This window comes from Pagrus pagrus, assembly GCF_965226575.1.
Source record: "Pagrus pagrus genome assembly, chromosome: 1".
Lineage (NCBI taxonomy): Eukaryota > Metazoa > Chordata > Actinopteri > Spariformes > Sparidae > Pagrus > Pagrus pagrus.
Genome location: NC_140185.1, coordinates 21787318 through 21814185, shown reverse-complemented (window position 1 = coordinate 21814185; position 26868 = coordinate 21787318). Strand labels below are relative to the sequence as shown.

Sequence of the window (26868 nt, the reverse complement as noted above, 5' to 3'; positions counted from 1 at the left end):
GGTGAAGATTTGTCTTCCAGTCCTCCGTCACAGTCAGTAATGCATGAAGCTGAAAAGTGTGGGTGGAATATGCATAAAACACCCACATAAGGATCACCACACCCAACACGGCGGTATGGACCAGTGCAAAGAAGGAAGGCTCAGTTAAAGGGGCATTCTACCTACTTTACATGTCAAAGTGAATTACCAGTCATGTGAAGCACTACACAGCCTGTGAGAACAGTTTTATAATGTATTCTGTGGTTCTTTGTCAAGTCTGGGAAAATAGTAATCACCAGGATATCTTAGCTTGGGCTTGGAAACAACATGTTTTTAAAAGAAAAGTCTGTGTTACAGACTTAAGACATTGATTTTTGAAAGATGTGGATGTTTACCAACTTAATGCAATATAATTCAATAATATATATAAATATATTTTACTATTTTATAAACCTTATTTTCATATTTTCATCTACCTTATTTTATATTTTTATATTCTTCATTTTTCATTTGTTTTAATATTGCTCTTTTTACATTGTTTCTTTTTTTGATAGCAGGGAGTGCCATCTTAGTTACTAGCGCCAAGGAGGTTATGTTTGGGTCTTGGCCCAGAATGGACCCCATTACATTTTGGTGCAGATCCGGGATGAATCCAGCAATTTGGTCTCACTTTCTTTAACATTGTGAGACGGGGCAATTTTCCGACATTTTCGTGAATTTCTTAGGGAGTAAAGCATGGATCTTGATGAAAAAATCAGGCCTATTTAGGTGGCTGGTATCTATGCGTGAGTACAATTTGATGCAGATCCAAATAAAAATCTGGAGCTAGTGGACTTAAATATGTTTTATTTGATATTGGATTAGGCTTAATTGAATTAAAGGTGAATGTTGGGCTCTAGCTCTGTTGCGCTGCACAGCAGCCCAATAATGGTAATGTTTTTATTGAAGACTTCTCTTAAAGACTACTAAGTACTCTTAAGTACTCTTTCAAGACATCTGTGGTGAACACAGATCATGTTATTGTCAGTTTCTGCCAGTTACCACAATGAAACTAGAGGCCCTAAAATTGTTTCGGCCACATCACATTGCCAGTCTATTTCTTAAAGAGCACCATTGGGTCATCCCTTATGCACTAACAGGCAAAACAAAAGCAAAGTGAAGATATCATGACAATCATTCAAAGCATTCAGAAATGCTTAACAGCATGCAAGGAAGCCCTCTGGCATAACTACTTCCTTTCCATCATCTCAAATCTCATAGCGCACAGTGAATGATCGGATCAAGGTATCCATGTGCAAAATCCTGCATAGGTTCCAGGGATGCATCACATTCCTTCTTGAAAAGCAGTGAAAATGGTCTGTTTTCACTTTGTATGCACACCATCCTTACATTCCAAAAGTACCCAAAACTCGGAGTGGAGTTTTCAAACACATTGTGTACTGAAACGATCATCGGGTCAATACTTTGGATCTGTTTTGAAACGAAGGAAATGGAGAGGAGTTACAGTACATCGTTAGATGACCTCCCTCCATTCCAAAACACAACCCAGATTTCTGATTAATTCGTTGTGGTGTTATACATACAAATTAGGATCAAATGCTTTGCACAGGTGTAAATGGAATATATGCCAGTAGCTGGCTAAATGAAACTGCTTAAAAACAGCTGTAATAGGCATTTGCAATGATACTATTTCTAACACTCACAAAGGAATTGGAGGTCACATGACACAAGGAGTTTAGAAATCCAACCATGTGCTTATAAAAACTACATGTGTTACTGCATGTGAAAGTACAGTCCTATCATTCAATGGACAAACTGAACATCAGGACTTCAGTTTAAGCACAAGAGGCCAGATATTTGTGTCACTCTATGTCATTCGCATTGGACCATCTGTTGGATTCACCAAGACTATCAATGCAAAATTGCTTCTTTTTTTTCAAATGTATAATTTACATAATAGGAAGGCAGTTAAAAGACATGTTAATTCATTCATAAGGAGACAGTAGAAAAAGCAGAGCGCAGAACAGAGGACAGACAGGATAAAGGGGGAAACAGGGAGGCAGATGTTGGAGGCAGCAGCAGGAGAACAAGATTGCAGTCCACATAAGGGAGATGGAGAAGAGGATGAAAAGGATAAAGTGGCATTTACTTTGTTGGGGCCCACCTTCAGATCTAGATACTCCAGGTCCTTCTTCAGTTGTATGTAAGTATCATCAGCCTTTAAATGAGCAGTGGAGAGATAAATCATTTGAAATGAAGCTGCAAAAGGATAATGGGTGACCAGATGACTCCTAAGTCTTTTATTTTCAGGAAAACAGAACTTTAATTAACTCGGTCTCAATTACAGTTTACTTCTACCTCTGTATTTTTATCCACAGCTAGTGAAGCCAAACTGTAATTAAGTAATGGTATCATTTTTGAACTGGTTTAATGTCTCATGTTTGACCTCATGCACGACTGAGCAACACAGGTCTCACGCATGACATGTGGTCAAAGTGAGTGTACGCATGGAGGATGGCCAGAGAATGGTTGGATGTTAGAAACTGGGTGGAGTTGTCATTACAGAGCACTGTTGCAGCTTCATTGTGGTGTGCTTGTCTTACAGCAATGCACTGTTTGTGAACAGGCTTAGACTGTGGCCTGATGGCTGCTTCAGAATGAAAACATCAAGAGCAAAGATTTATCAGAGCACACACACACACACACACACACATAGAAATGTGTTGTATTCATCACATATTCTTTTTGTGGCTGTGCAGGGTTATGCATCTATAAAACAAAGGAAACGTATAAAGTGCAGACACAAGCAACATGCTTCAAAGATGGCATATTACTTTTTACAAATAGAATAACACAAACCTCTGGAAGGTTTTTAAAGTTTTGAACGAGGTGGATGACTGAAACTACGGTAAAGCTTAAAGACAGTCTGGACAGTCTGAAGTGCAGCGCAGCACAAGCCAAAATGGTTGAACAAACAAGGCAACCAAGCAATGCCAACAGACCACACAGTCTTATGAATGACAGGGAATTAATGTATGGGATTGGCTGAGGGAGAGGGGGACCACAATGCACTGGCAGGGGTTGCAGTGTGCTGTAGAGGAAGTTAGGGAAGAACGGGGGCCCCTGACCTGCATGCTGGGGCCTAGAAGGCCGTTGTGCTGGTGGTGCTGCAAGTGAGCGAACGCATCGCCGGGGCTATGCACACCAGCCATCTTGGCCTGGTGCCTCCGAAGCTGAATGAGGAGCAGAGTCAGCTCCTCTGGCTGAAGCCGAGCCCGGGTTTAGGTGGCCGGAGGCCAGTGAAAGGGCAGAGGGATGAGAGAAAATACTTGAGAACCATATGGGCAGTACATTAGCTGGGAGAGCCAAGCGGCTGGGTGGCCAGTATCCTTCTGCTTTATCAATGTGCTAAGTATAACTTAAAATGTAAAAGCTAGAGCTGCAATATGAAGCCTGGGAGGATGGCTTATTGTTCTATCACAGACTGTCTGAAGATAAGGGTTATCAGAACTGATAACACTGAAACAATTATCAGAATTAGGGATGCACCGATTTTGAACTTCTTGGCCGAAACTAGTAACAATTTTGCCAACAGCTGATGACAATGTTTTTTTGTGGTTGTATATTTGATTTTTGTTGTTATCTATTCCACCTTTTGAGGCAGGAAAAGAAAAAAATCAAAAAAAAAAAAAATACTAAGTAAACTGTTTTAAGTCACTGAGCCCTTCATTACACTATCTTTGAAATTATCATCACAAATTTATGAAGGAACCTTTAATTTAACCTTCTTTTTATGTTTCAAGATTTCTTTTTTTCTGAAAAATAACTGCTTCTAAAGCATTTTTAGTCCGCAATACAACTACCTACTCAATGATAACAATTTTTTGGTACTTTTTCAGAACCTTACAAATCATGGCAGGGATCTTATGTGCCGATAGCAGTCGACAAGGCGAATATCAGCCGATAAATCAGTGCATCCCGAATCATAATGGCTTAAAACTATACCAGCTTTATTCACAAAATCAGTCAGCTCAATTAGGTCTAGTTGTTCATAACTGGATCGACAGTCTTACTCAAAAAAGTAATTTCCCTAAAACATTGACTTTATATATTACAACTTCATGTAAACTGTCAGTTCTTCTCTGTATTTAATGTAAAGTATTTCTATCATGTTGTGTCGATGTGGATAAATTAAAAAACTCAGTATGCTTAAATTAAGTGAATGCAATTTTTCAAGTATTATACATAAATATGGATATACATACATATGGATTACTTTTATGCATAATTCATGTAAATGTTGTCAATGTTTAAGGGAAATTAATTATTTTTTGAGTGGAAAACTATATTTATAATACATGACAGATATCTTTGTTACGACCCCATTCCAAAAAAAGTTGGGACGCTGTGGAAAATGTAAATAAAAACAGGAGGCAACCACTTGCAACCGAACTGTGTTTATCGACAATGGTTTTACAAATTGTTCCCGAGTATTAATATCCTTTATACAATCATGTGTTTCACAAAGCGGTGAACCTCACCCCATCCTTGCTTGTGAACGACTGAACCTTTTGAGGATGCACCTTTCATACCCGATCATGATACTATCACCTGTCACAGATGAACCTGCTCTAAAGAGGTGTTTTTTGAGCATTTGAAAACTTTCCCAGTCTTTTGTTGCCCGTCCCAACTAGTTTGAAACGTGTTGCTGGCATCAAATTCAATCAAAAATCAATGAAGTAAAGGATTAGATATGTCTTTGTACTGTTTTCAATTAAGAATACATCAAAAAATGTTTAATTTATGTTTTACACAGCATCACAACTTTTTTGGAATCTGGGTTGCAATAAAATCAAGTTAAGTAGTGAATGTAATAAAGAGCATCATACCGTTTTGCCATGCAAGCTGGGTGCGCTGACAGTGTGTGTGATGTAGCCCATGGCTGGCATGGACCTTCTCTCTATTTGGGAAGTCTGTGGAGAAACAAAATTCATCAACTTGTTATTACAGATCTAATAGAGTCAAATCAAACAGAATGTCTAATTCACTAAGTAATCTTCAATAGAGTGTAGAAAGGGAGGGATAGACCACTCTATCACACTGAATCAAAGTTAAACCATTGCCTCCAAGTCTACAAACAAACTTGACTACACAGCAGATTTATTTTCTCATCTATCCTTTTCTCCCTTTCATCACTCCTACTCTTTTTCGAAACAAGGTGTGCCCTGAGTTTTACACGCTACAGGGCCTGGAAAATTTGACGTTTTTGCTTAACACACAGAATTAGCGAAAAAACGGGCCCACTACTGAACCTTAAAAGGACACAAACAACAAGAGATTTAATTAACTACACATAAATTATACTGAACCTGCTTTCTTAAAATAACATTTGTTTGCTACCAGCAAGAGAAGCACTGTAAGCCATTCCCTTTGAGATTCCCATGCCACTATTTTTTTGCTGTATAATAGGTTTTTTATTTAAATGCGAGATCAGAAGAAAGAGACCGCTGCTGATGTTTGAGATAGAGAAGCGATGTTTATAGGGTGCTGAGGAGCCCTGGGCAAATTGGATTAGCTGCTAATAAAATATACTTCTTAATGATATTCCACAGAGGTATACAGAGCGCTATTACTAAAGCGCACTCCAGCCAGAGAGCACCATCAACCTCAAAGATGCTGGGTGCACCAAAACTTAAGTTCATTACAGACTAAATTTAGTTCCCATAAACATTGCTCCCTCTTGCACAGTCACTGTGGCTCCCTTTGTTAAAATTTATCTTCTTCTAAAGGGCTCTCCATAATTGTGCGTCATTCTATTTTACGGTTATAATTAGTGTCTTGACACTCGGGTGAATGATGGAGGAAACAGAGCATCTGCAACACTTTGTTTACTTGTGTAAGGCCAACGGGTCGGTCATGAGGCTTGTGTGTGTTGGCAAATGTGGTGACGGTTTGGAGGGAGATCTTTTCACATGTGGAGGGTGTGGTAGGCAGACAGCGCAGGGTGTGGATGACAGGACGGCCCCTCGCTCCGTCTCCTGCGGCGGTGGCGGTGCTGTCTGACGGTTTGGGGAACGGCGGAGTAGCAAACTTTCACTCGCACATGCTCACACCACCTGTGGAGTGGGGCCTGGGTGTGGACTGTGTGAATCTGTGAGCGATTCACATGAGCATCAAAGTTCGGAGCCTTCTCATGCTCCTCCTGCTAATCTTCCCATGGTGTCCTTGTGAGCTCACACAACATCCCACAAGTCAATGGATACCTCTCTATCCAGGGTTACCGTGAGAATGAGACTGTTGTCATTTGGCTTTCTGCATGTGAATCATCGTATTTCAATTCAGTCCCATGCCAATGACAGGCTGCTGACAGTTACTTTGGGGTGTGACAAACATCCATCTATCATCTATAGCCGTTTATCCTGTACACAGCACATGTTGGGCAGAGGGACTCCATTTTTGGGGTAAGATAATACACTTCAACCAGTCTTACTATGAGTGTAATAGCAGCCTGATACCACACTGGGAGCGAACCTACTGCTGCCCCTCCCCAATCTACACTACTCTTTGCCAGTTTGAGAACATCCAGGAAACATTGATCTGCAAAGTATGAGCCTAATTAATCAATTATTTTAAGGGGGGGGGACTTGTTTTAAAATCTAAATAAAAATTAAAATTAATTAAACCTAATTTACACTAAAATGTAATAACTAATCCATCAATTTGGCATCTCAGGGTTTCTGTAGACTTGGATTACAGCAGATGAGTTTTATAGAGCTCTTTTTTTCAGTAGTTTTTTAACACAAGTCCCCATTTACTTCGGTTGTTTAGAAGAATGTTGTAATGCTTTTACTGCTGTGAAGGTCCAGAAATGATTTGTGGCCTTTGAAACTTCCCCCGATTTCACAACGACTAGATATTAATAAAACTTTGTATTGTTATTTTTTTATGTTTTTAGGTTAACTTGACGTTACTTGTTTACACTGCTAAACGAAATAAACTATACTGACCATGTTCACCTTAAGGAATGAATATGTCAGCTAGAAGAGTGGTATCACTCTTTTATGTGTTTTAATAATCTTATGATGCTACTGTTCTATAGCATGGAGGTATACGCTGCATCGGCTTATGAATACATGGCCAATACATGTTAGTAGCATAAATTCCTTGTTGGTTTTGGTCTTTTTGCGGCATTTGTTGATATTGACAGAATAAAATGTATGATCAAGTTAATCAGTACACTTATATCAGCTTTATATTTATAGTTTCATAATGAGAATGTTGACTCATTGCTCTACATAAAGAAATTATTCCTAGATTAGGCTGTGTGCTAATCTTGGGTACAGTATATACTTAATTAACATCTGGAGCTGACAAGAAATATCAAAGAGATCAATATACAATTACTCATCAATATCTTTGAGTATTCAGAACTACATGTAATACTCTTTATTTCACAGGTTGATGTGGAAATAAAAACAATTTTAAAATCAGTTTTATATTTCATTTTGCAGGGGAAATGTAAATTGGTGTCTTAACTGTCTAGAGCAGAAAAATATCAAAGATGCCTCCTGCTTCCTGAGTGTTTATCCTACCTGAGAGAGTTGGGCACAGATATGTCCGGGGGAGCTGGACCTTGTGCTGTCCCCGGTTAGGACTTCATCGAGGGGCCTGACTGTGCGTCTGTCTGAAGGAGTGTGTGGCCTGCGTGGAGACAGGGGTTTGAAGGAGGAGGGGACTGATGGTGGGACTTCACACGGTGACGGAGGGACAGAGATGGACCGTGGCATCTCCACAGTAACCCTGAAAGATGAAGAGTCTGTGAAGTTGGGCCCGGTGTAGATAGGAGCGGTGGGGCTGCCGTGACGGAACTGCTGCCGCTGCTGCCACTCGTACAGCTGCCACACCATTCCCTCCTTGGTGGCCATGCGTTCATCGGTGGACATGCGAAAGTGGCTGAGACGGTCATGGGCGTACTTGTAGTCACTGGGCAGGTTGCATGTTGCTGGAGGGGAGTTGCTGCCAGACGGGAGACGGGGAGACTTTGGCAGCGACTGATAGGTGGCATCGGCTGTGCTGGCTTTGGGCTTTAAGGGGGGAGTCCGCCGAGGGAGGTTATACTCAGCCGAGGGAGCGCTGAGAGAGAAAAACACAGAAGTATCATCATATCATCTGTTCACAATGAGAATTATTTCTCTAGTCTCTATCAGTCTTCATGTTAGCCACTAGAGGGCAGCATTTACTGAAGGTTTTTTCACTATCATTCATGCTGCTGTTATAGAGAGACTTTGGTAAATTCAAACTGACTGTATAAATTCGAACTGACCTCTTTGATGGGTCACTTTTATGAACTTTGACCCACTGCTCCACCTGAGCCAGCGTGTTCTTCCTCTGCACATGTTTCTCAGGGTCCGGCCGCGACCCAAAACCCCTCTGATACACAAGATTGCCGTTCTGTTCCGGTGGCAGAGTCACTTGGATGACAGTTTGCTGTCCGTTCTTGTGGACGGCACCCTCGACAGAGTCTGGAGACAGTCTCTCTGCTCTCTCCTCTGTGGCCGACTGGCTGGGCCTCGCTTGGATCTCTAATCCGTACCTCAACTCATCTCCATGAGCCAGTTGAATACTTTTATCTGGAGGTTCTTCTCTGTCCGTCCTGCGAAGGCTTTCTGGCTGAGGTGAGCTCTGGTTGATGTGGACATGGTTGGTCTGTGGGACTGCCTGCTGTACAGCCTTCTTTGGCTTCTCCACCTCTCTGTGAAAAAGAGACAGGATGATTAAATGTATCAGCAAAAGTTATTCTGCCTGTGAACGACTGAAACAAATGGCTTTGTAGAGTATGCACTGAAGTGTTAAAGTGCTTCATTTTTCATCCATTACACACAGCTACACTCATCCAGTTACTCAAACGTCATCTAATTCCACTCTTCATTGTATATTATGATGGAGTGCAGCACTATTCTTTAAACAAGGGATTACACAGCATTAAGCAGTGGATAAAAAAAACAATGGACTCTCAAATTAACCTTTTGTGACCTTAAAGGTAATTTGCTTTTGCTGAGTTTCTCCTGGAAAAGATCGGAGACCAAAGGGAGTAATTCATTAACTTTTCATCTCTTTTTTTCAATAGAGAGTAAAGATGGAGAATGCTGGAGAATGCATGCAAAGTGAAACCCCTGGGAACAAAAATGACTCACTTTGTCTTCATAAAACAGCTTGGGGTTAAAGTCTTTTCCCAATTCACAAAATAAGACATGATTTAAAATGTCTCATTTTCAAACTGCATACACTTAGAGGTTCCTTGTTTCTGTAGAAATAATTAATGAGAGGTAAAACATGAAGGTGGGCACAGTGATTAAAGGTGTATTTTAGTACTGAGCTTTATGTTACATGCAGGTAGAGGTGATTGGGCTTTTGCTGTAAGGGCTCCACATCTGTGGAAACATTCCTGTGAGAATCAGTCAGGCTACCTCAGTGTCCTTTAAAAACTGAATTTTATAAAAATGGCTTTTAATTTGTGTATTTACTTGCTTATGCTCTTATTCATTTGTTTTTTTTTTCATGGATTTTTAATGTCTTTATTAGTTTTTATATATTTTTGTAATGTTTTAATTTCCTCCTGCATTTAATCGTGTAATTGTATTGTGTTTTTTCAGTTTTGTGAAGCAGTGCTACATAAAAAAAGTGTATTATTATCATTATCCTTATTATTATTATTATTACTACATGGTTTATTATTTCTAGATTAGTGCAAAGCATTTAATATAAACTTCAATAAACTAAGATTGCCATGTGGAACAGAGTGCTTTCCAAAATACAAAAATGAGGAGTGCTGACTCACATTGGCCTCTAGGTGGCACTATTGCACAGGCCATTCAAATCCTGCAGCAGGTTTGCCAAATCTCAGTTGTCTTAATGCAGCTTGTAATGCATTTACGACAGAAACAATAGTCACAGAATGTATTGCAGATACACAGCCATGAATATTTTAAAAGATTACACATTCAGATCTGCTTTGTGCAACGTGATAAGTGTTATAAAAACATATTCTACAGTAGAACATCTCTTAAGCCTCATCTATACCAGACCCAGGTGCATTTTACACGCATGCACACACACAGAGAGAGAGAGAGAGAGAGAGAGAGAGAGAGAAACTGCAGACATCTCAGTGCCCCAGAACAGACGGACAGGGTTGGACCTGCTGTGAAAAACTGCTCATGCTGATAAACTAAAGCCCATGTAGGTGAGAAAAAGAGTGAATTTCAGTTATGAAACTTAGACTGTGATTAATACATTAGCACCTCAACACATTATGGACTAGTCAACTGATGACTAAAGAGTACTATTTGGTAGACACCCAGGTTCCCTTTATAATAATTTCTCAGGACATATTCAGTTCACAGAGACTGCTGGCCTTAATGAAAGGGGAGATGAAAATCAGCCAATGGGAGAAGTGAATCCTACTCTGTAGAGCGAGACCAACCTCTTTATGGTGTGACTCTGCTGCATCAGCGCAGCCTGGTTCATGGCCCGGATCCAGCCATTCATGTCCTCCTGTGTGTCCGCGCTGAAGAAATATGTCCGCATCCCGCAGTGTTCTGCCTGCGAGCCAATCACAGAGTTCTTATTGTAAATGTAGGAGCGCATTCCTGTATGGCTCGCCTATCAAAGAGAGAGAGAGAGAGAGAGAGAGAGAGATCAGGGGGGAGAAAGAGAGAGGATGGATATGAGAACTTCTTACTGAAGACAGGAAAAAGCTGCCAGGGAGGCTGATGAGTGGAAAACTTTGCTTTCATGTTTACTGAGACTGACAGCTGTCACCTAAGTGAGGACAAAGTTTGCAGCAATACTGCAAAAAAAAAAAGGACAGGGTGGGAGCAGTGTGCTGCAGCAGGAACAATGTGAACACTGAGCTGTTTCTGGCCACACACACACACAAAAAAAATCATTTCACAGGTTATATTTTCCAACTGCTTTTCAAGAAAAGCTTATGCAAAAAAATATAAAATCCCTGTAGCACACATAATTAGACAGCAACAGCAGCAAACAACCATAGAGTAGCAACGAAAAGGCTATTATGGGCATCTGTTACTACTCAGGATAAACACACACACAACACACATTATCTTGCCTTCTGTTATTTCTATGCGGTGGTTATAGATCTGTCCTTTGCACAGTTTCATAGCTAATGAGTATTTCATTTCCTATTGTTTCTTCCCAAATATTATTTTCTTCTTCCTTCACAATCATATAGAGTACGGTCTCAATCTAAATCTGCAGAACATGTTGTCCTTATTGACTTTATATGCAGTAAAAGTGTGCAAATGATTAGTAAGTAATGTTTTTTTGTTTCGCATTAGTTGTCACTTCACAATTCATGAATAACTGCTGACAATACAACAGGAGCATTCACGTCACAAGACTTAACTGCAATATACTGCACATGTAGTGGGAAGTCTGCAATCTTCACTGAGTCCTATACCCCAACATGCAGCTACAACAACACACACAATCTGCAAACATATATCCGCAGTGACAGAAAAAGGGTCATTTATTATTTATGAGGATACAGTCCTTTTTTATCATATGTATCCTCACAACCAGAACAATGTAATAGTTACTGTTGTTGTCCTGTTTCTGAAATCACTCTCTGCTTATGGTTGTCTTTGCTCTTATGATCTGCCCTCGTTTATGTCTGTTTATGCTAAGTTGTTGTTGTAAGTTGTTCAAAATAAATAAATAAAAATAAACATGTATACAGTACTTAGTGCAAAGATGACTTAACTGTAAAGGAAGCCTTTTAATCAGTCTGTTAATTAAAAAAAGCCCACTTCACTAGCTTACTGGCAGGTTCAAAATTTTAGTAGCCTAGTAGTAAAATATGTAAAGTAAGATGTGGTCATGAGGCAATAAGCTGATAGTTAAAGGAGACATATTATGCTCATTCAGGTTCATAATTTTATTTTAGTTTGTTGCGACTAGAAGAGGTTTGCTTTAATGCCTAAGCCACGAGCTTAGGCATTGAGCCATGAGTCAGTTTTCTCATATTGTCCGGTGCTGCTGCACTGTATTCCCCCTCTGTCTGAGACACTGTTTTAGCTCCTGTCTCTTTAAGGCCCCCCCTCCTGAATACCCGGTCTCATCTGACTGGCCATCTCACACATGCCTGAGCCAGCACTGTTAACATCAACAGAGCAGCTGTGCTAAAGGTGTCAAACTAGCTGCCAGGCACAAATTATGCAAATGTAGGATATGGTGACATAGTGTGATATCACAAAGTCATGGAATTAAAGGCGGGACTACTGACGAAGCGTTTCAGGAGCATTGTTTTCTGTGGGAGAAAGGAGCTTCTGTGGGTGCAGACTTTGACCTTTTTAACTTTTTAACTAACTACATGCACAAGAACCTATATAAAACACTGAAGGAAAGGAAAGAATGAAAAAGCTTAATAGGTCTCCTTTAATATGAGCACCCTACTATTAAGTGTAACCAAAATCATTTAATCTTTATGTGAGAATATGTGAGAAGCCAAACACTCCGCCGTAAACCCAACAAGGGACCTGACGTAGAGAAACGAGTTCATAGCTTATATTGTAGTTTCTATTGTACAAGTATTGTAAGTACAGCAGGGGGCAAATTGCTGATGGCAACAAACATCCAAAGAAATGCAATGAAATCAGAGAAGAGTGGGAAACCCTGTCGTCCCACCACTCCAATCATAATGAGGATGTGATAAGTGATATGAAGCCTGACAAGACAAATACCAGAGCCACTGAGCGTATACATTTACGAGATTGATCAAATGAGTAACCGTTGTGCTCTGTCACTGTCTAAGAATTGGAAACTATAAGAAGAATGATGCACTGAATGTGCAATTTTCTGTTTCATTTAAAATCCAATTTACTGGAGGACAGTACTGAAACAAATGTGTGAATTCCCCCCCAAAAAGTTCACAGTGAAGTTGTTTACTAAACCTAATGGCACCCCAGTGATTCTGGCATTGTCCAAAGGTGACTGCAGTCATGCCTGTACACGATGAGACTTCGATGCACATCTAGAAAATGTGCATCCAGCAGCTACTAGCATGATATGAAACAAAATGAGCTGAGTATGGCGGTCCACTGATGAGGCTCAAGTGAAATCAAATACCTATTCATGCAAGACAGGAAGCCTGTGTGATTCAGGATGGCCGCCCCGCAGAGAACAGTACTCACTCCGCCCGCGCACACACACCGGGTCACAATGGGAGGCAATTGACCAACAGGGAATGAGAGAAACACAGTGAGATGAGCCAAAATAGGTGAACAGAAAACAGGAAGTTACAGCAGATCAGTGCTGACTCAATAAGAGAGGACAGAAATGGATCCAGCTGTAGTCGTGTGGCAGTCATCACAGAAGCAAGAATGAGAGCATCAAAAGTGTTTCGATTCCTTACAATCAGACACACAATCATGGCCTCACCACACAGTATGAATATTTCAGATAAGCACTGTACCAACTTACACATTATGTTTTCTTATATTTCCACTCAAGTGCTAATTCAATTGGTTTAAAGAATAATTCAAGTGTCACCATCTCTAGTCCTTTATCGTAGTAACTGTAGTCTGTAATTCTTTGTACAAGTCATTCTGAAACATCTCATTGTCGAACAACGTCAAACACCGGATGAGCTGTTGTCAAGCTTACTTAGCAGTAACAGAAATTTTTCCAAAGCACCTCAGATACGCGTAATGAATCCTCTGCTCTTTAATGCATGATGGCTCAGGGAGAGCCGAGGGGAATAGAGATCTCTTAAATACGGGGAGGTACAGCAGAGCCCTGGCTCATTTCCTCTAACCTCACACACACTCCCCTGCAAGTGGTGGGAGGAGACGGTGAATAGGCTGAATGTATAATTAATATCCCCCACAGCGCAATTATCAAACAAATCCATTGTATGTAATATGATCTTAAAAAAGATATGTACCACACAAGAACACACAGTCATGCTCACACACAGAATACAAGAACAAAAGCCAAAGTACAAAGGAGCTGAACGGATTGCAGCAGAATGCCCTGAAGCTGCAGTGGTGCATCAAACATTCAGGCACTATTGTTCTTTGCAACAAGCTCTGTGTTTCCACAAAGGAGGAGCTGGATAATGTTAACACTCCTGCTGTAACCAAAAGACATGAATCCCTTTGCTGTCCTCTGGCAGAATTCACAGAAGAAAGAGAGAAAAAGACTTTTTGCCGCAATGCAAGAAAATGTTCTGTCGCACTTCCAGATATGAATGACACTGTTACCAAAATGTGGGCTGGCTATATTAGGTGCAGTACTACGAGCAAGTTTTATGCCATTCAGATTTCAGTAAAAGAACAAAGCTTTTACACTGTGGAGACTGTACTGAAGACTGCCCTGCTGCAGCCTCTCCAGCACAATGGTGGGGCTACTGAAACACAGCCACTGCTCACAATAAGTGAATAAAATCAGAGCAGGCACAAGTCCGCTTCACCTGAAGGGCAGATATGCACACATCATCAACTCTTTAGTAATTGTACCAGAAGGGTTGTGCTGCAGCCACCCTGTAACATCAACTACAGGGTTTGTGTTAGGGCTGCACAATATTGGAAAAAAGTGACATTGTGATATTTTGGTTATCTGTGATATACATTACGATATGAAGAAATACAGGAATTTTCACTTAGCAACTTGGATAGCTCTATTTGGAAATAATTAATCATTCTTGAATGAGAGGGGTGATTTTGTACCGAGTGCATTTGTTCAAACAACCAAACCAGGCCTTGCTTTTGGTTGATGAATTGATCAAGAATGATCAATGAATGTTTGCTGTGCATGCAGAGCCTGCATGTCACTCACAAGCAACTAACTCCCACGTATCCAAGAACCCAATCAGAATAAATGATCTCATATCAGACAGACTTCTCTTATAGATTAGTCATGGAAAATGAGAACCTTGCAAGTTTTACTTTTGTATCAAGCAGCAAAAAGTTGTAACAGGACGTGTTTGATTTAATTTGCCTTTCTTTACATTGCAGTTTAATGCAAACTCTTTCTCTAACAACAATGTGAACGTGAGTTCAGTATCAGTAACAGTACATTTATCCCTTCCTTATTTTGTGAATTTGTTTTTCAAATTCAAAACCTTTTTTTCTGTTAACCCCCCAAAACATAGACTGCTACTGCCAGCCACAAATACCTGTAGCTATTGCTCTAAAATGTTGAATAATGTTGAATTTTAATAGCTAATCCCATCCATATGCTTTAAAAACTATGTAAAAGGTTTCTCAGCTTTTCAGTGGTATCGCACATGTCTTGTTTGGTCATTCAGGGTCTCTTTAGTGAAAGTGATTGAAGTGAGCACATTGTGCAGTATTGATTTGTCAAGGAAACCCAAATAGTTTCTTCCTCTGGACCAACAGTTCTCCATGTTCAATGGATAATACTGTATATTTCTCTGAAAAAAAAAAAATCACCCTTGTTTCAGTATCCTCTGTTATGATTTGATAACCTTTCTATTTACTCTTAACCTTTTTTGGGACACATCTACATGGTCAGTAAATGAAATATAGACAACTGTTTTTTCACAAAAAAACACATTTCAAATGGGAGTCTAAACCATCCAAGTACATTTCTTTAAGGAAAAAACTAAACTTCCTGAGGTTCTGTCTGAGTTCACAGTAAAAAAAAAAAAAACACTAAATTTTCAATGGTTTAATTCATTTAAAAATTCTGTTAAGTTCATCCATTCTTTGTCAAAGCAAATGTGAAATTGGGATTTTAAATTAGCCAGACTGAAACTCAAGGTCCTGCTGAATCAAATGATTTATGGCACTTGATGCTGACTGCTAGAATAGAGGAGGAAGAACAAAATACATACAGGAGAGTCAGGTGCTCCGAAAATGGTTCTCTGTCTTTGAGTGTTCATGTAATAAAATAACCCAAACACATCGTTTTTTTATGTTGTCATACTGTTATACAAGCAGCCTTAAGTGGCCTTAACTACATTAGTAAAAAAAAAAAATCTATAAATACAAGGAAATGAGGAAATATATGATCAAACAATGAGTAAAAAAAACGTTGAACTGATTCCAGCTTTTTGATACTTGACGTTTTTGATGCTCTGTGCTAGAGAAACATGTTTGTTGGCACTCACATACTGAAGTTCAGTGTGCAGCCTAACAGTGAATCACAGACGGTATTAAAAGAAAAAAACATGAAGGAGAAATGAAAATGCAACGGAGGCAGCAGGGAGTACCCAACCAGCCTTCCTGTGTTTCAGGGACCACAGTAGGGGTACCCAGCATGTGAGGATTGCTATCAAATGCTGATGTAGCAGTGACTGTTCTTAGAAAAACTATAAATGAACACGTTTCACTGGCTATACACACATAGACATAACAACTCCTTATGTAGATCTGATTCAATGCCACTTCAGTGTTACCTTGAATGCGTATTTGCGGTTTATGTGGTCATCGGGCTCGACTGGTGCAATGACATAACTGGGCAGAGGGATGCTGCCGAGCACCGACTCCTCTCGGCTGTCTGTGAAAATAAACAGGTACTGTTACAGGCATCCAAAACAACAAACTCTAACTCTGCCAGGATCTTTAACGATGTTTACGAGTGACTGCAGATTTATGAACAGCAGGAAAATTAGTGCGGCATAATTCATGGGTGACTCTTGTCTGGGAGAGGCCGTGTGGCAGCGCGTGGCACGAGGTGGCATGTGGCTTATCTATTATTCAGTGTGATTAATGCAGCAGAGGAGGTAGATACTACGGCAAACACAAGCACAAATTACATCCCATAATAAGACACTCGAGTTAATAAGGAGGGAGAAGAAGGAGGAAGAGAAAGCTGGCAAGAGTAAGAGATAGATATGCCAAACATCTAATTATACGTTGTCATTGATCAAGAAATGTATCACTAAAGGTTTGTATGTCTGATCTCATAATTAAACTCTGACCAAGTGCACTTTTCAGAGACTCACCTTTGTAGTAAAACAAGCAGTAGTCTGACAAAACAAACCACTTCCTTTTCCACAGTCGCATTCCAGAGCTGTCCTGGAGGTGAAGGGGGAAAAGCACGAAACACTGAGTATTTAGAAATCCTCCTCGCAGGGACACATTTTAATTAAAAAGCGTAGTTTGGGAACATAGCACTCGTTAGCAGCGAGGAAGTGTGTGTGTGTGTGTGTGTGTGTGTGTGTGTGTGTGAGTGTGTGTGTGCATATCATTAGAACAATAAGTGCATTTCATTTAATCTTTTTCTTTGCAGGATTTGGCACAAAGCTGCAGCCTCATTTAACTCAGTTTTGTAGGTCTCAAACTCTGGGTTTCTTCTGTGCCTTTTTGTCTTATACTTTTTAGGATTATGAGCTCTCGTGAGACACTCAGGTCCAGATTAAACTGGTTTAATAAAGGCAGTCTGAGCGCTCATTTTGTAAATGTTATAGTTCACAGAACATCATGTTCTTCACAAAATGATATTGTTACAAAGAATAAGAAAGACAAAGACCAGATTCAGGGAAAGAGGGAACCCCGATGAACCACTAACTGCTCACAACAATGATGTAAACTGTCATGTTTATCCAGCTCCTGCTCTACTCCAGACAGATGGAGAATCTCACTTTCTGCAGGGACTGTAAACTTAATGTGACTACTGTGACTGATTTGAACAAGTGGTGACTCTTTCACATGTGCTCCTGGATACATCACAGGTGGGGTTTCAGACTCACCTGTTTATAGAGCCAGCCTCTCACCACCACTGGGATGTTGAGGTTTCTCTTAATAGCATGATCCCTCTTGCCAAAACTGTGTACTTTCCCCGTACTTCTGGAGCCCTGCAGACAGCAAAGAAAAACCAGAAGAGTTCATTATGTGGAAGCTTTGCTGAGGAGAACTGTGAGCCAATTTACTGTGCTTACCTGAGGTAACAGAGTGATTAATAGGGAGTAGTAGAGTGTACACCAGTGGTTCTCAAACTGAGGGTTTGAGAAAAAAAAATTGGCCCCTGAAGGGGGGCATGGCAGAAAAAGTTTGAGAAGCACTGATTACCTTCTTGGAAAGAAGAGAGAAACATTCTCTTGAAATAATAAATTGTCCTTCTTTCCTGGAACTTCCTTCTTTGAACACCCATGAGGAAAAGAGGAAATACCAGCTGTCTATTCCTGTGGATGTGTGTATACATTTATAATCTGGCATATTTTCAGACAAGGTCATTCCAGGCTACATATTATCTGTAAGAATGAAATCATACTCAGGTGTGAGGGCACAGTGGTTCATGTGTCAACTTGCTGTTACAAAGAATTAGAAAGAAACTGTTAAGAATGTCCTTCAAAAGCTCCAAATGCGTGAAGTAACATCTTCAATATTGTTTGTTTTGTTAGATCAACAGTTCACAACCCAAAGATATTTAGTGTGCTGTCATATAAGACAAAGAAAAGCAGCACAACTCACATCCGAGGGACTGTTTCAGTAGTTTAAAAAATTCAAATCATTAAATGGATAGTTGTTTTTCACATTAAGTTGCACTGAAATGTACTCCAGCATTAAGGTGTGTTGTTTTTGCAACTGTGAAAGTAAAGTGGGACTGTGTGAAAAGTTCAACGGTCTTTTTGTGGCTCCCCGAGGTAGCATTAACACATTCAGACTTCTCTGTGAATGTATTACTGTCCTGTGCTTCTGTGGTGTCTCCCACATTCACTGACAAAACATGTTTGCAGCAAAAATGTCCATGATCGCTGTGGAAAACACAGCAAGTCTAACACAACACCGCACCCCTGTTCAGTCCCACAGGATGTGCATTTGGAAAAATGAATAAATTACTTCTCGTTGAAGCCATTAATCAGAATGAGATAATGTCTTCTGGAGTTTATTAAAGCAATTAATCAACATGAGCATTGACAGTTATCAAGTGAGCTCCTAAAGCAATTCTCCACCCTCAAAAGAAATGTTTGGTCAGTTATGTCAATAAGAAAACATGAAAAAACATCAAGGATTAATTATCTCTTTAGGTGTTGTTATACATTCTTTCTATTCTAGGTCTTACAGCAAAACTAACACATGCTCGACATCAACTTTTGACCTCTCGGCAAAGAGAAACACTGATGCTCACCTTTGACCCTGGGGTGACATCCACTGCCACTGAGGTCACAGCCTTGGAGGACTCTGTGACCATGCTGGGGGATCTCTGAGTGGCCGCCGACTTGGACATACGGGCTTCTATCCTACAGTTGAGAAGAAGGAGATTCGTGACAGACACAGGATGAGAAGCACTGGATTGTGATATTCCTTCCCTCCTCTGACAAAATAAAGACACGGTGGGAAACAGAGCGTGGCCCTGTGCTGAGCTTTCACATATAAAGGATATGACTCTTTCCTGACACCGCCACGCGACCTGTCACAGCCAATGGCTTCGCAGTGGATGTGTTAATAGAGGAAGCTTCGTGTTCCAAACACTCCGATGACACTGGCAGACTAGCACCCCGGGGCACACATGTTATACACACCCGGATAACAAAAACAAACAACAAAGAGCCAAAGCCTTGTCTTGAAACCATAAACACGGATAAAACACACACTTCTTTGGACATCTGCAAAGAAAAGTAGTGGCTGTTTCCTCCTGATCTAGGGTTTCAAAGTCAGCATCACTGTTGGTGTAATTATAAGAACATCTTCTTAACCCCAACAGTAAGTGAAACATAGTATTTTGAGGATTATTTATTACCTGTGTGCCCCAAGATCTTCAGTGCTTTACCTCCCTGTTGTGTCATTACCATATTGAAATCAATTTAGTAATAAATCATTTTTTCGCTTGTTAGTGTGGTTAATTTAGCTGTGATTGATGACTTGTGAATAATTGGCTGTTGTTTGTACCTATTTGCAACTTGAACTGTTAAATGTATAAATAAATGTGTGTTACGGGAGCTCCTCTCTCCCACGGAAAACACTGCTCCTGAAGTGCCTTTAATTCCGTGACTTTGTGACATCACACTACATCACCAGGTCACACATTTGCATAATTTACGCCTATATTCACTGAGGAGTGAGGCTAACTGGGAGCTAAAACCATGACAGAGCTGACCAGTGATACAGTAAGCAGTGCTGGCTCAGGTGTGTGCGAGCTGACCATTCAGAGCAGACTGGGTATTTGGGAGGGGGGGGGCTTAAAGAGACAGGAGCTAAAACAGAGTGTTTCATACAGTGCTGCAGCACTGGACAGTATGAGAGAAGTGTTCTGTTTTTTTTTGAGCAACTTACTGCGGGGGCTACACAACATTGTACCACTAACTATTTTTGTAATACCTAAAATAGAGTAACTCCTAAAGGTTAATGGAATGAGGTGGTAAACAGATCCAACCTTCAGCCGAGAATGACACAGAGGCAGGATACAAATGGGACCATCTCCGTTGACATTGAGGTAATTACTGCGCTATATCCTTCAACACCAATGTAGAAGAAGATGGCAGTGTACTAGGATTATAATACAATTTTAAATATAAAAAGTGAGAGAAGTGAAACGTTTTCCATAAATTACATCAAGCCTTTTCAGAGTGTTGCATCATAGATTTCCTCAGAGACAACTTGGTTAACCAGAGGAAAGTCTTGATCTGAAACACAGAAAAATGTGACAACAAAGCAGCTCAACGGTTAGGCTATAGTTACTGTGACAATCACTGACAAACCTCCCGAGGCTTGATGTCTCTGTATGCCCAAACATTATGGCTGCTTTAAGTAGAATGGGCACAGGCTGAATTAAATGGTCAGGGTTGCACTTTTGAATATGAGACTAGAAATTCAGGTTTGTGAGTGGCCATATTGGATGTCCAGCAGTATCTTTTCTGTAATATTCACGGCCCCATTTAATCTACTTTTTTCCCCAAAAGGAATGTGCTCATAAGGAGATGCATCACAGGTAATGGGACAGCAAGGATCAATTTGATTATACAAGGTCACAGAAACATTCCTTCAGAGTTTAAGGCAGAGCTGATTAAGTGATAAAATGTAGCTCCAGCAGATTGTTCATCCACAAATCCTCCAGACCTCCTGTTACACCTCATTTTAAAGGTGCTCTCCTGGGTTAAATCTGGCGGCTGTGCAGACCACTAGATAAAAATAAAAGTTAATGTCATGGTTACATTTTCCTGCTGTAAGGAGCCCTTTCAAAATGAGGAAGCTGTGACCAAGAAGAGGTGCAACTGGTCAGCAACAACGTTATTGACGGCCGTATGGCCTGTCCTTGCTGTTGAACCACAAACCCAACCATCCCATAACACAACCTGGGACAGGTTGGAGTGCTGTCATGTTGCTTATGCCAAACTCTGAACCTCACATCTCCACGTAACGACTCAGATAATATGCCGCATCAGATAATATTTTACCACAATTCTGTCATCATGTTTCGGTGATCAGATGCTCCCTGTAGCTTCATCCTCTTGTTCCAGTGTGTTACTAGTTAAACCTAGCCCAATAAATGCAATATTTGACAAGTTATGAGTTCAGTGATGCTCTTCTGCACTACTTGTAGATTTCTTGTTAGCTTTATAAGACCTGAATTTATAAGTGCTTAATTACACTCTTCTTAAGAAACTCTGTAAGCAAAGATACCAGGAGCATAACATTACTGTGATGCTGGAACCAGCACAGCCACAAACAATGATGATGATGTGATTTTTGCTGGGGTCTGTACAAATGAAGCTTGATCCCTTATTTCTACAGAAAATGTTTTTTTTTTTTGGCTGGGGCATCTCTGTAGCACCATAATGCTTCATTATTAATCGAATGTTATTACACGTTTTACCTTCATCAAATATTTGCAGCTACTGCTATTTGAATATTGCACATGGCAACACTGTCATATCCATAATATTTTGATAAACTGTTCAGCCCTAGCTCATTTGAATAATGACTTGCTAATATTCCCTCTCGCAGACCAAAAAGAAGGTATGAGGAAGGGTCATTTCTAATTTTGAAAACTCATCTGCAGCCACGCAACTCGTATAATTAATATGCAACTGTACGCTACAGAAGAGCCTCTTCCTGACGGCAAGAGTGAGCTCACAATAGGAAACAATGTGTGACCTGTCTCTCTGACAACCACTAACTGCATCCTCAAATGGGTTAAAAGCAGCACTAACTCTGTTGTTTTTTCCTACTTTGTGTGCTGCACTACACTGGAGATAAGGAAAAGGGGATAAGCTAGACATGTGTGTCAGAGGCTAAAGCAAAAAAAAGGCAGAACAACGTGACAAAGAGAGAGACTACAGTGAAACAAAACTTACAGTATGCGCACTCACAGTCTGGACTGCAGCCAGCCTTTTTACAGGATGTTTCTGTCGTATCAAGGGGACTGTGCTGTTTTATGTGAAGCTTTCATACTGTTTACCACCACTGTCATTGGAATGGTTCCCCAGGAGATTTGTTGTGGCATGTGGTGGAGAGGAGCGATATTTCACATCACAAAGTGTCGAAGGGGGAAAGACACTAAGCTCTGTCTTTCCCTGCCTCTCTTGCTTTGATGGAAATGAGGGCACATTTGACGTTTCTTAATCCTTTCAGGCAGTGGGGGGTACATGAGGAGAGCTGAGGAATTGATCATAGTGTGATAATCCATAACAAAGTCAGAGCCTTCAGGCCAGCAAAGCCCAGGCAGATCGACCTCTCCGTGGGGAAGGGCCTCCTGAAGCTCTTTTTCCTGCTCTGCCCTCAATCCGATAAAGCTCTCCAGGGAACAAACTGAGGTTCTCCTGACTTGGAATTGAGTCAGAGATTCATGGAAGAATCCAACTTCCTTTTCAGATATCAGAGTGCGCAGAATGAAGTCCATAACATCATCATGAGAGTGAACAGAAGCGACGTTTCGCATCCACAGCGAGGTCATGCTTGTGTCGCACACATTCAAGACCGAGACTGCGACCCAGCTGTCACGCTCTAAACTAAACAGCATTATGAAAAGAAGGGTGAGAGATGCTCAAAAGTATGGCAATAAAGTAAATAGACTTGGTTTGGAAGAAAAAGTAACCTTAAGCAGCAGTTAGCGGTGTGTGAACTGCAACACAGAGTGGTTTGGAGCAGACAGTGCTCTAGTTAAAATTCAAATTTACTCACTTTGTATTGTCTACATTGTTACTGAAGTGACCTACATCTGTGCTAAAGCTGCCTTTTTAATATCTCTCCTCTTCTGGATAACTTTACACAAGACACACATAATTCTATTATGTAGCTGCTTCAAGACAGGACCATGTGAATTGACGATATATATTGTATGACAACAGAAATACAACTATCGTTACATAGTATGTTGCTATTATTTATTATTTTGTTGTCCAAATCACACTCTTTATGACAATATCTTTTATTATCTTTTATAATGGACAATTCTTTGCATTCTTCAGCACGGCATGGACGCAGGCAGGACATTTGCATCGGGGCAACACAAACAAACATGGACAAGAGTGAACATAGCTATTCCTGCCTGCCATCTCCTGCATTTGGGTCCATCTTTGATCAGCATGACAATCTGAATATGAAAACCTATATCGGGATATGAGATTTTGGTCAAACCGCACAGCCCTACGTAAAGATTTGTGGTAAAACAGAACACGACGTTGTGAAATATTGTAGCGTCTGTAACTAAATTCTTAAACTGATCAAAGGGATCAAGTCACACAACTTATTTTACATTTATAGGATGTGTTTACTGTGGTCTTGCTTAGCACAAAGACTGGAAGTCAGAGGAAGCTGTTATGATGGATATAAGCAAAGCCCAAAATTGTGTTATGTGTTGTCCACCGCATCAATATTGCCAAATAAATGTTTTTTTTAGGAGTGTGAGTCAGAATAAGCTGTTGATCAACAGATCAATACAAAAAATCAAAGGTTACAGATCAATTGTAAATCAAAGGTTACATTTACAGATGGCTCACATGTAGCTATTTCCTGGTGTCTGCTGGCCAGCTGTGGTTATCTATGTCAAAGCCATGGAGCAGAGCTGAAGTCTATAAGCACGTATCTGCGTTTGCTTTTATGTATGCAAACATTTTATTATGCTTGCTGCATGCTGAGACTACTTTTCTTAACCTTGTGCTGCTTGTTTCATGACATCCTTGTCCTTGATAACTGATGCTATTCTTACCATAGCTTAAAGAGATTATGAGTCACATTTCAAAGTAAAAGCCTCCTTCTGCGACTGTTGAAAATATGCTGGTATACAAATCCGTGGCTCAACGGAACTGAACTGAGGATAACGAAGAGTTTTAGCAAATGAATGACAGCGGAGGATGCAGATGAATCACAATCAGTTTTGCGTTGCTTTAAGAGGCCGTGTTTTAATTTGTGAGAATGTGGAGTCACATTCTTGTCTCCGTGGAATCGGTGCTATGCGTGATCATCTTACAGCAGCCAGCTTAAATACGATCAGACACCTGCTGCCTTATATTGCACTCTAAACCTGCCGTACAGCTTTGATGGCTTTGCAGGATGAGATTCACACAATGACATAAAACGACGATAAATCCAAATGCCACGCCACGGTGACATAGACTGTAGTGTCCTGAAAACAACATCTAGAATGAATCCAATTCTCAACATTTCTCTGTTGATAGAATATTTATGTCAAAAAAGTTTCTCTCTTAAAAAAGACAACTTTCTATCAGTGTGTCAGTCACAGACTCAGGTTTCCATTTTTATGACTTCAACTAAAATGAGAAAAGATATGATGCACCAGAAAAAATACAGCCAGCATAAGCATGACTTGGCTGATTGATGAGATGGATTCATGACTCCAGATGTGATATGAACACAGTCAAAAGCATATGTGAGCGTCAGCTTTTCCATTACCATAAATCCTATTACGGCAGTACTTTGAGGAATAATACTTAAGAGTCTCTGGGATCCAAAGCCACTGACAAGTCAATGCAGTCATTTATGAATGATGTGATGGAAATGCATTTAATAACATCTAATTTGATTTTTTATTGTTTTGACTGTGACTGCAGCTCATTTTCCTGATAAACTGCTCTTGCTCTGCTTGTTACTGCAGAGAACAGACATCTCCCCCCTCGTCGTGATATGCTTTATCGGGGACAGTGACAGGCCATTTCCCAGTCTATTCCTGGACTCCCACTGCATGACCTTGAACTAAACCATCAGGGCATTTAAGCATGCAGTGTATGCATCATTCTCAGGGAGAAAAGACTTACTTACCTGTCTTGTAGTGTGTATTCTGTGTTTTCAGGTGAAATCTGTCCAGTCACAGGGTGCCGAAAGGATGTCGCCCTAAGGTTGTGGCTGCAGAACAGAAGAGGGAGGATGGAGGGAAATCAAAATTAGTGTCAAGGCCTTAATCACATTCCTTCCTGATCGTGTCTTTCAAGACGCTATGTATGCTACAAAATGTTTAGCTCGCAATGAACGCCTCAGCCGACTGCAAAAGAAGCTATGGTAGCACTGCAGCCAGGTGGGGAACCACAGCTCAGATTCTTTTTTAAAAAAAGCGCAAGGCTCAGCACTCTCCTTTAGCCAGCTCGCCAGGCTTTATTGATTTCAGTTAGATGGGGCCATTCATTGCTTTAACTAGAGCATGAATGCATGTTATTGTCAAAGGATAGAATAAGAAACAGATAAGTGGATGCTGGTGCTGGTGTTGACAGGATTAAAATATTGAGCCATGACTCTGTTTCTATATATTGTCATCTTTTGAAAACGTATATGTAACGAGGCAAAGGCAAGATTTGAGATATTTTATTTACAATTTTACAACAAAATAAACAAAAATCACAGAAAATATCTAGTAAACACACACTGTTTTGCAGCATTGAAGGGAAGATCAACAACCCTGGTTTGACTCACTGAAGCATCATCATATTGATTAACTTCTTCTGAAGTTCCTTATGGTCTAAAAAAAGAGATTTAATCCATGTTTAATAACTGATGTATTTATTACCATGCCCAACCTTATCATCAACCTTCAAGGCAGATTAAGCTCCTATCATTAATTGTGTTTAACGTTCCATTTAATTTAGTTTCCATCACTAGTTACTGAACTCCATGACTGAAACAAAGGTGTACGGTTATCCACGATTACTTTGTTTCCTCTGGTATTCAGCGCTGCAATCCATTATCCCCTCAAACTGTGACACATCCCCTGAGATGCTGTCGCCTTTCTCATCCACAGTGCAAATTTCAATATTATTTTGTAATCACATATAAACGCTAACTTGAGTTCTGTAGAGACATTATACAGTATAATGTTTTGGAGGAATGTAAAGCATCGGTAACTCCTCTCTAATTATAAATATAATATATTATAATATCCAACAGCCTGTGTGTTTTCTCTAACTATAGTGAGGAGATATGTCTTCTTCTTATGAATATAAAGTTCTGTAATCTTGTGTACTGACAGAGATGTGGACTCTGACTTAAGTCGACTCAAGTGACTGTTTTGATAACTTGCAACTTGACTTGACGGTAAATAAATGACTTGAGACTCGACTCTGATGGGAGGCCGTGTGGCTCAGTCGTCTTCTTTCACATATATTTCATATAATCTACTTGTATCAGATATTTTGTCATTGTATCCTGTTTACTCTATGATTTTGTTGATCTGTTCTGTACACACGACATCTACTGCATGCCTCTCCTGGGAAAGGGATGCCTCCTCTCTGGCTCTTGAGGTTTCTTTTTTCGGGGGAGCTTTTCCTTACTTGAATCGAGGGTCATTCACTGTAGAGATTGTAAAGCTCACTGAGGCAATGTGATTGTGATTTTGGGCTATATAAATGAAATTGACATAATTTGACTTGACTTGGAAGTTAAAGACTCAGGACTTCACTTGAATGACTTGTGTGTTTTCATTTTATGTTTTAAGTTTAGTTTTAATTTTTTTTCT

The 26868-nt window shown here is 40.2% G+C and overlaps 1 protein-coding gene across 18 annotated transcripts in view; it reads right to left on the bottom strand.

Moving 5' to 3' along the window:
- plekha7b (pleckstrin homology domain containing, family A member 7b) overlaps positions 1-26868 on the bottom strand; it is a 79077-nt gene that overhangs the window by 14697 nt on the left and 37512 nt on the right. For 6 of the 18 annotated variants that reach the window (XR_014623036.1, XM_084358446.1, XM_084358460.1 and 3 more), the window contains 12 exons: positions 25185-25268; positions 19096-19207; positions 17717-17821; positions 16970-17042; positions 16421-16521; positions 10460-10638; positions 8303-8731; positions 7572-8112; positions 4869-4952; positions 3108-3242; positions 2144-2197; positions 1369-1449 (listed from right to left, as the gene is read on the bottom strand). Coding sequence is in view for 17 of the 18 variants with exons in the window: in XM_084358446.1 (XP_084214572.1) it covers positions 1369-1449; positions 2144-2197; positions 3108-3242; positions 4869-4952; positions 7572-8112; positions 8303-8731; positions 10460-10638; positions 16421-16521; positions 16970-17042; positions 17717-17821; positions 19096-19207; positions 25185-25268 (1978 nt within the window). In the remaining variant the exon portion in view is untranslated. Of the gene's footprint in view, positions 1-1368; positions 1450-2128; positions 2198-3107; positions 3243-4868; positions 4953-7571; positions 8113-8302; positions 8732-10459; positions 10639-16420; positions 16522-16969; positions 17043-17716; positions 17822-19095; positions 19208-25184; positions 25269-26868 lie in introns of all 18 variants that reach the window. The other 12 variants (XM_084358458.1, XM_084358461.1, XM_084358448.1 and 9 more) reach the window with 6 other exon arrangements.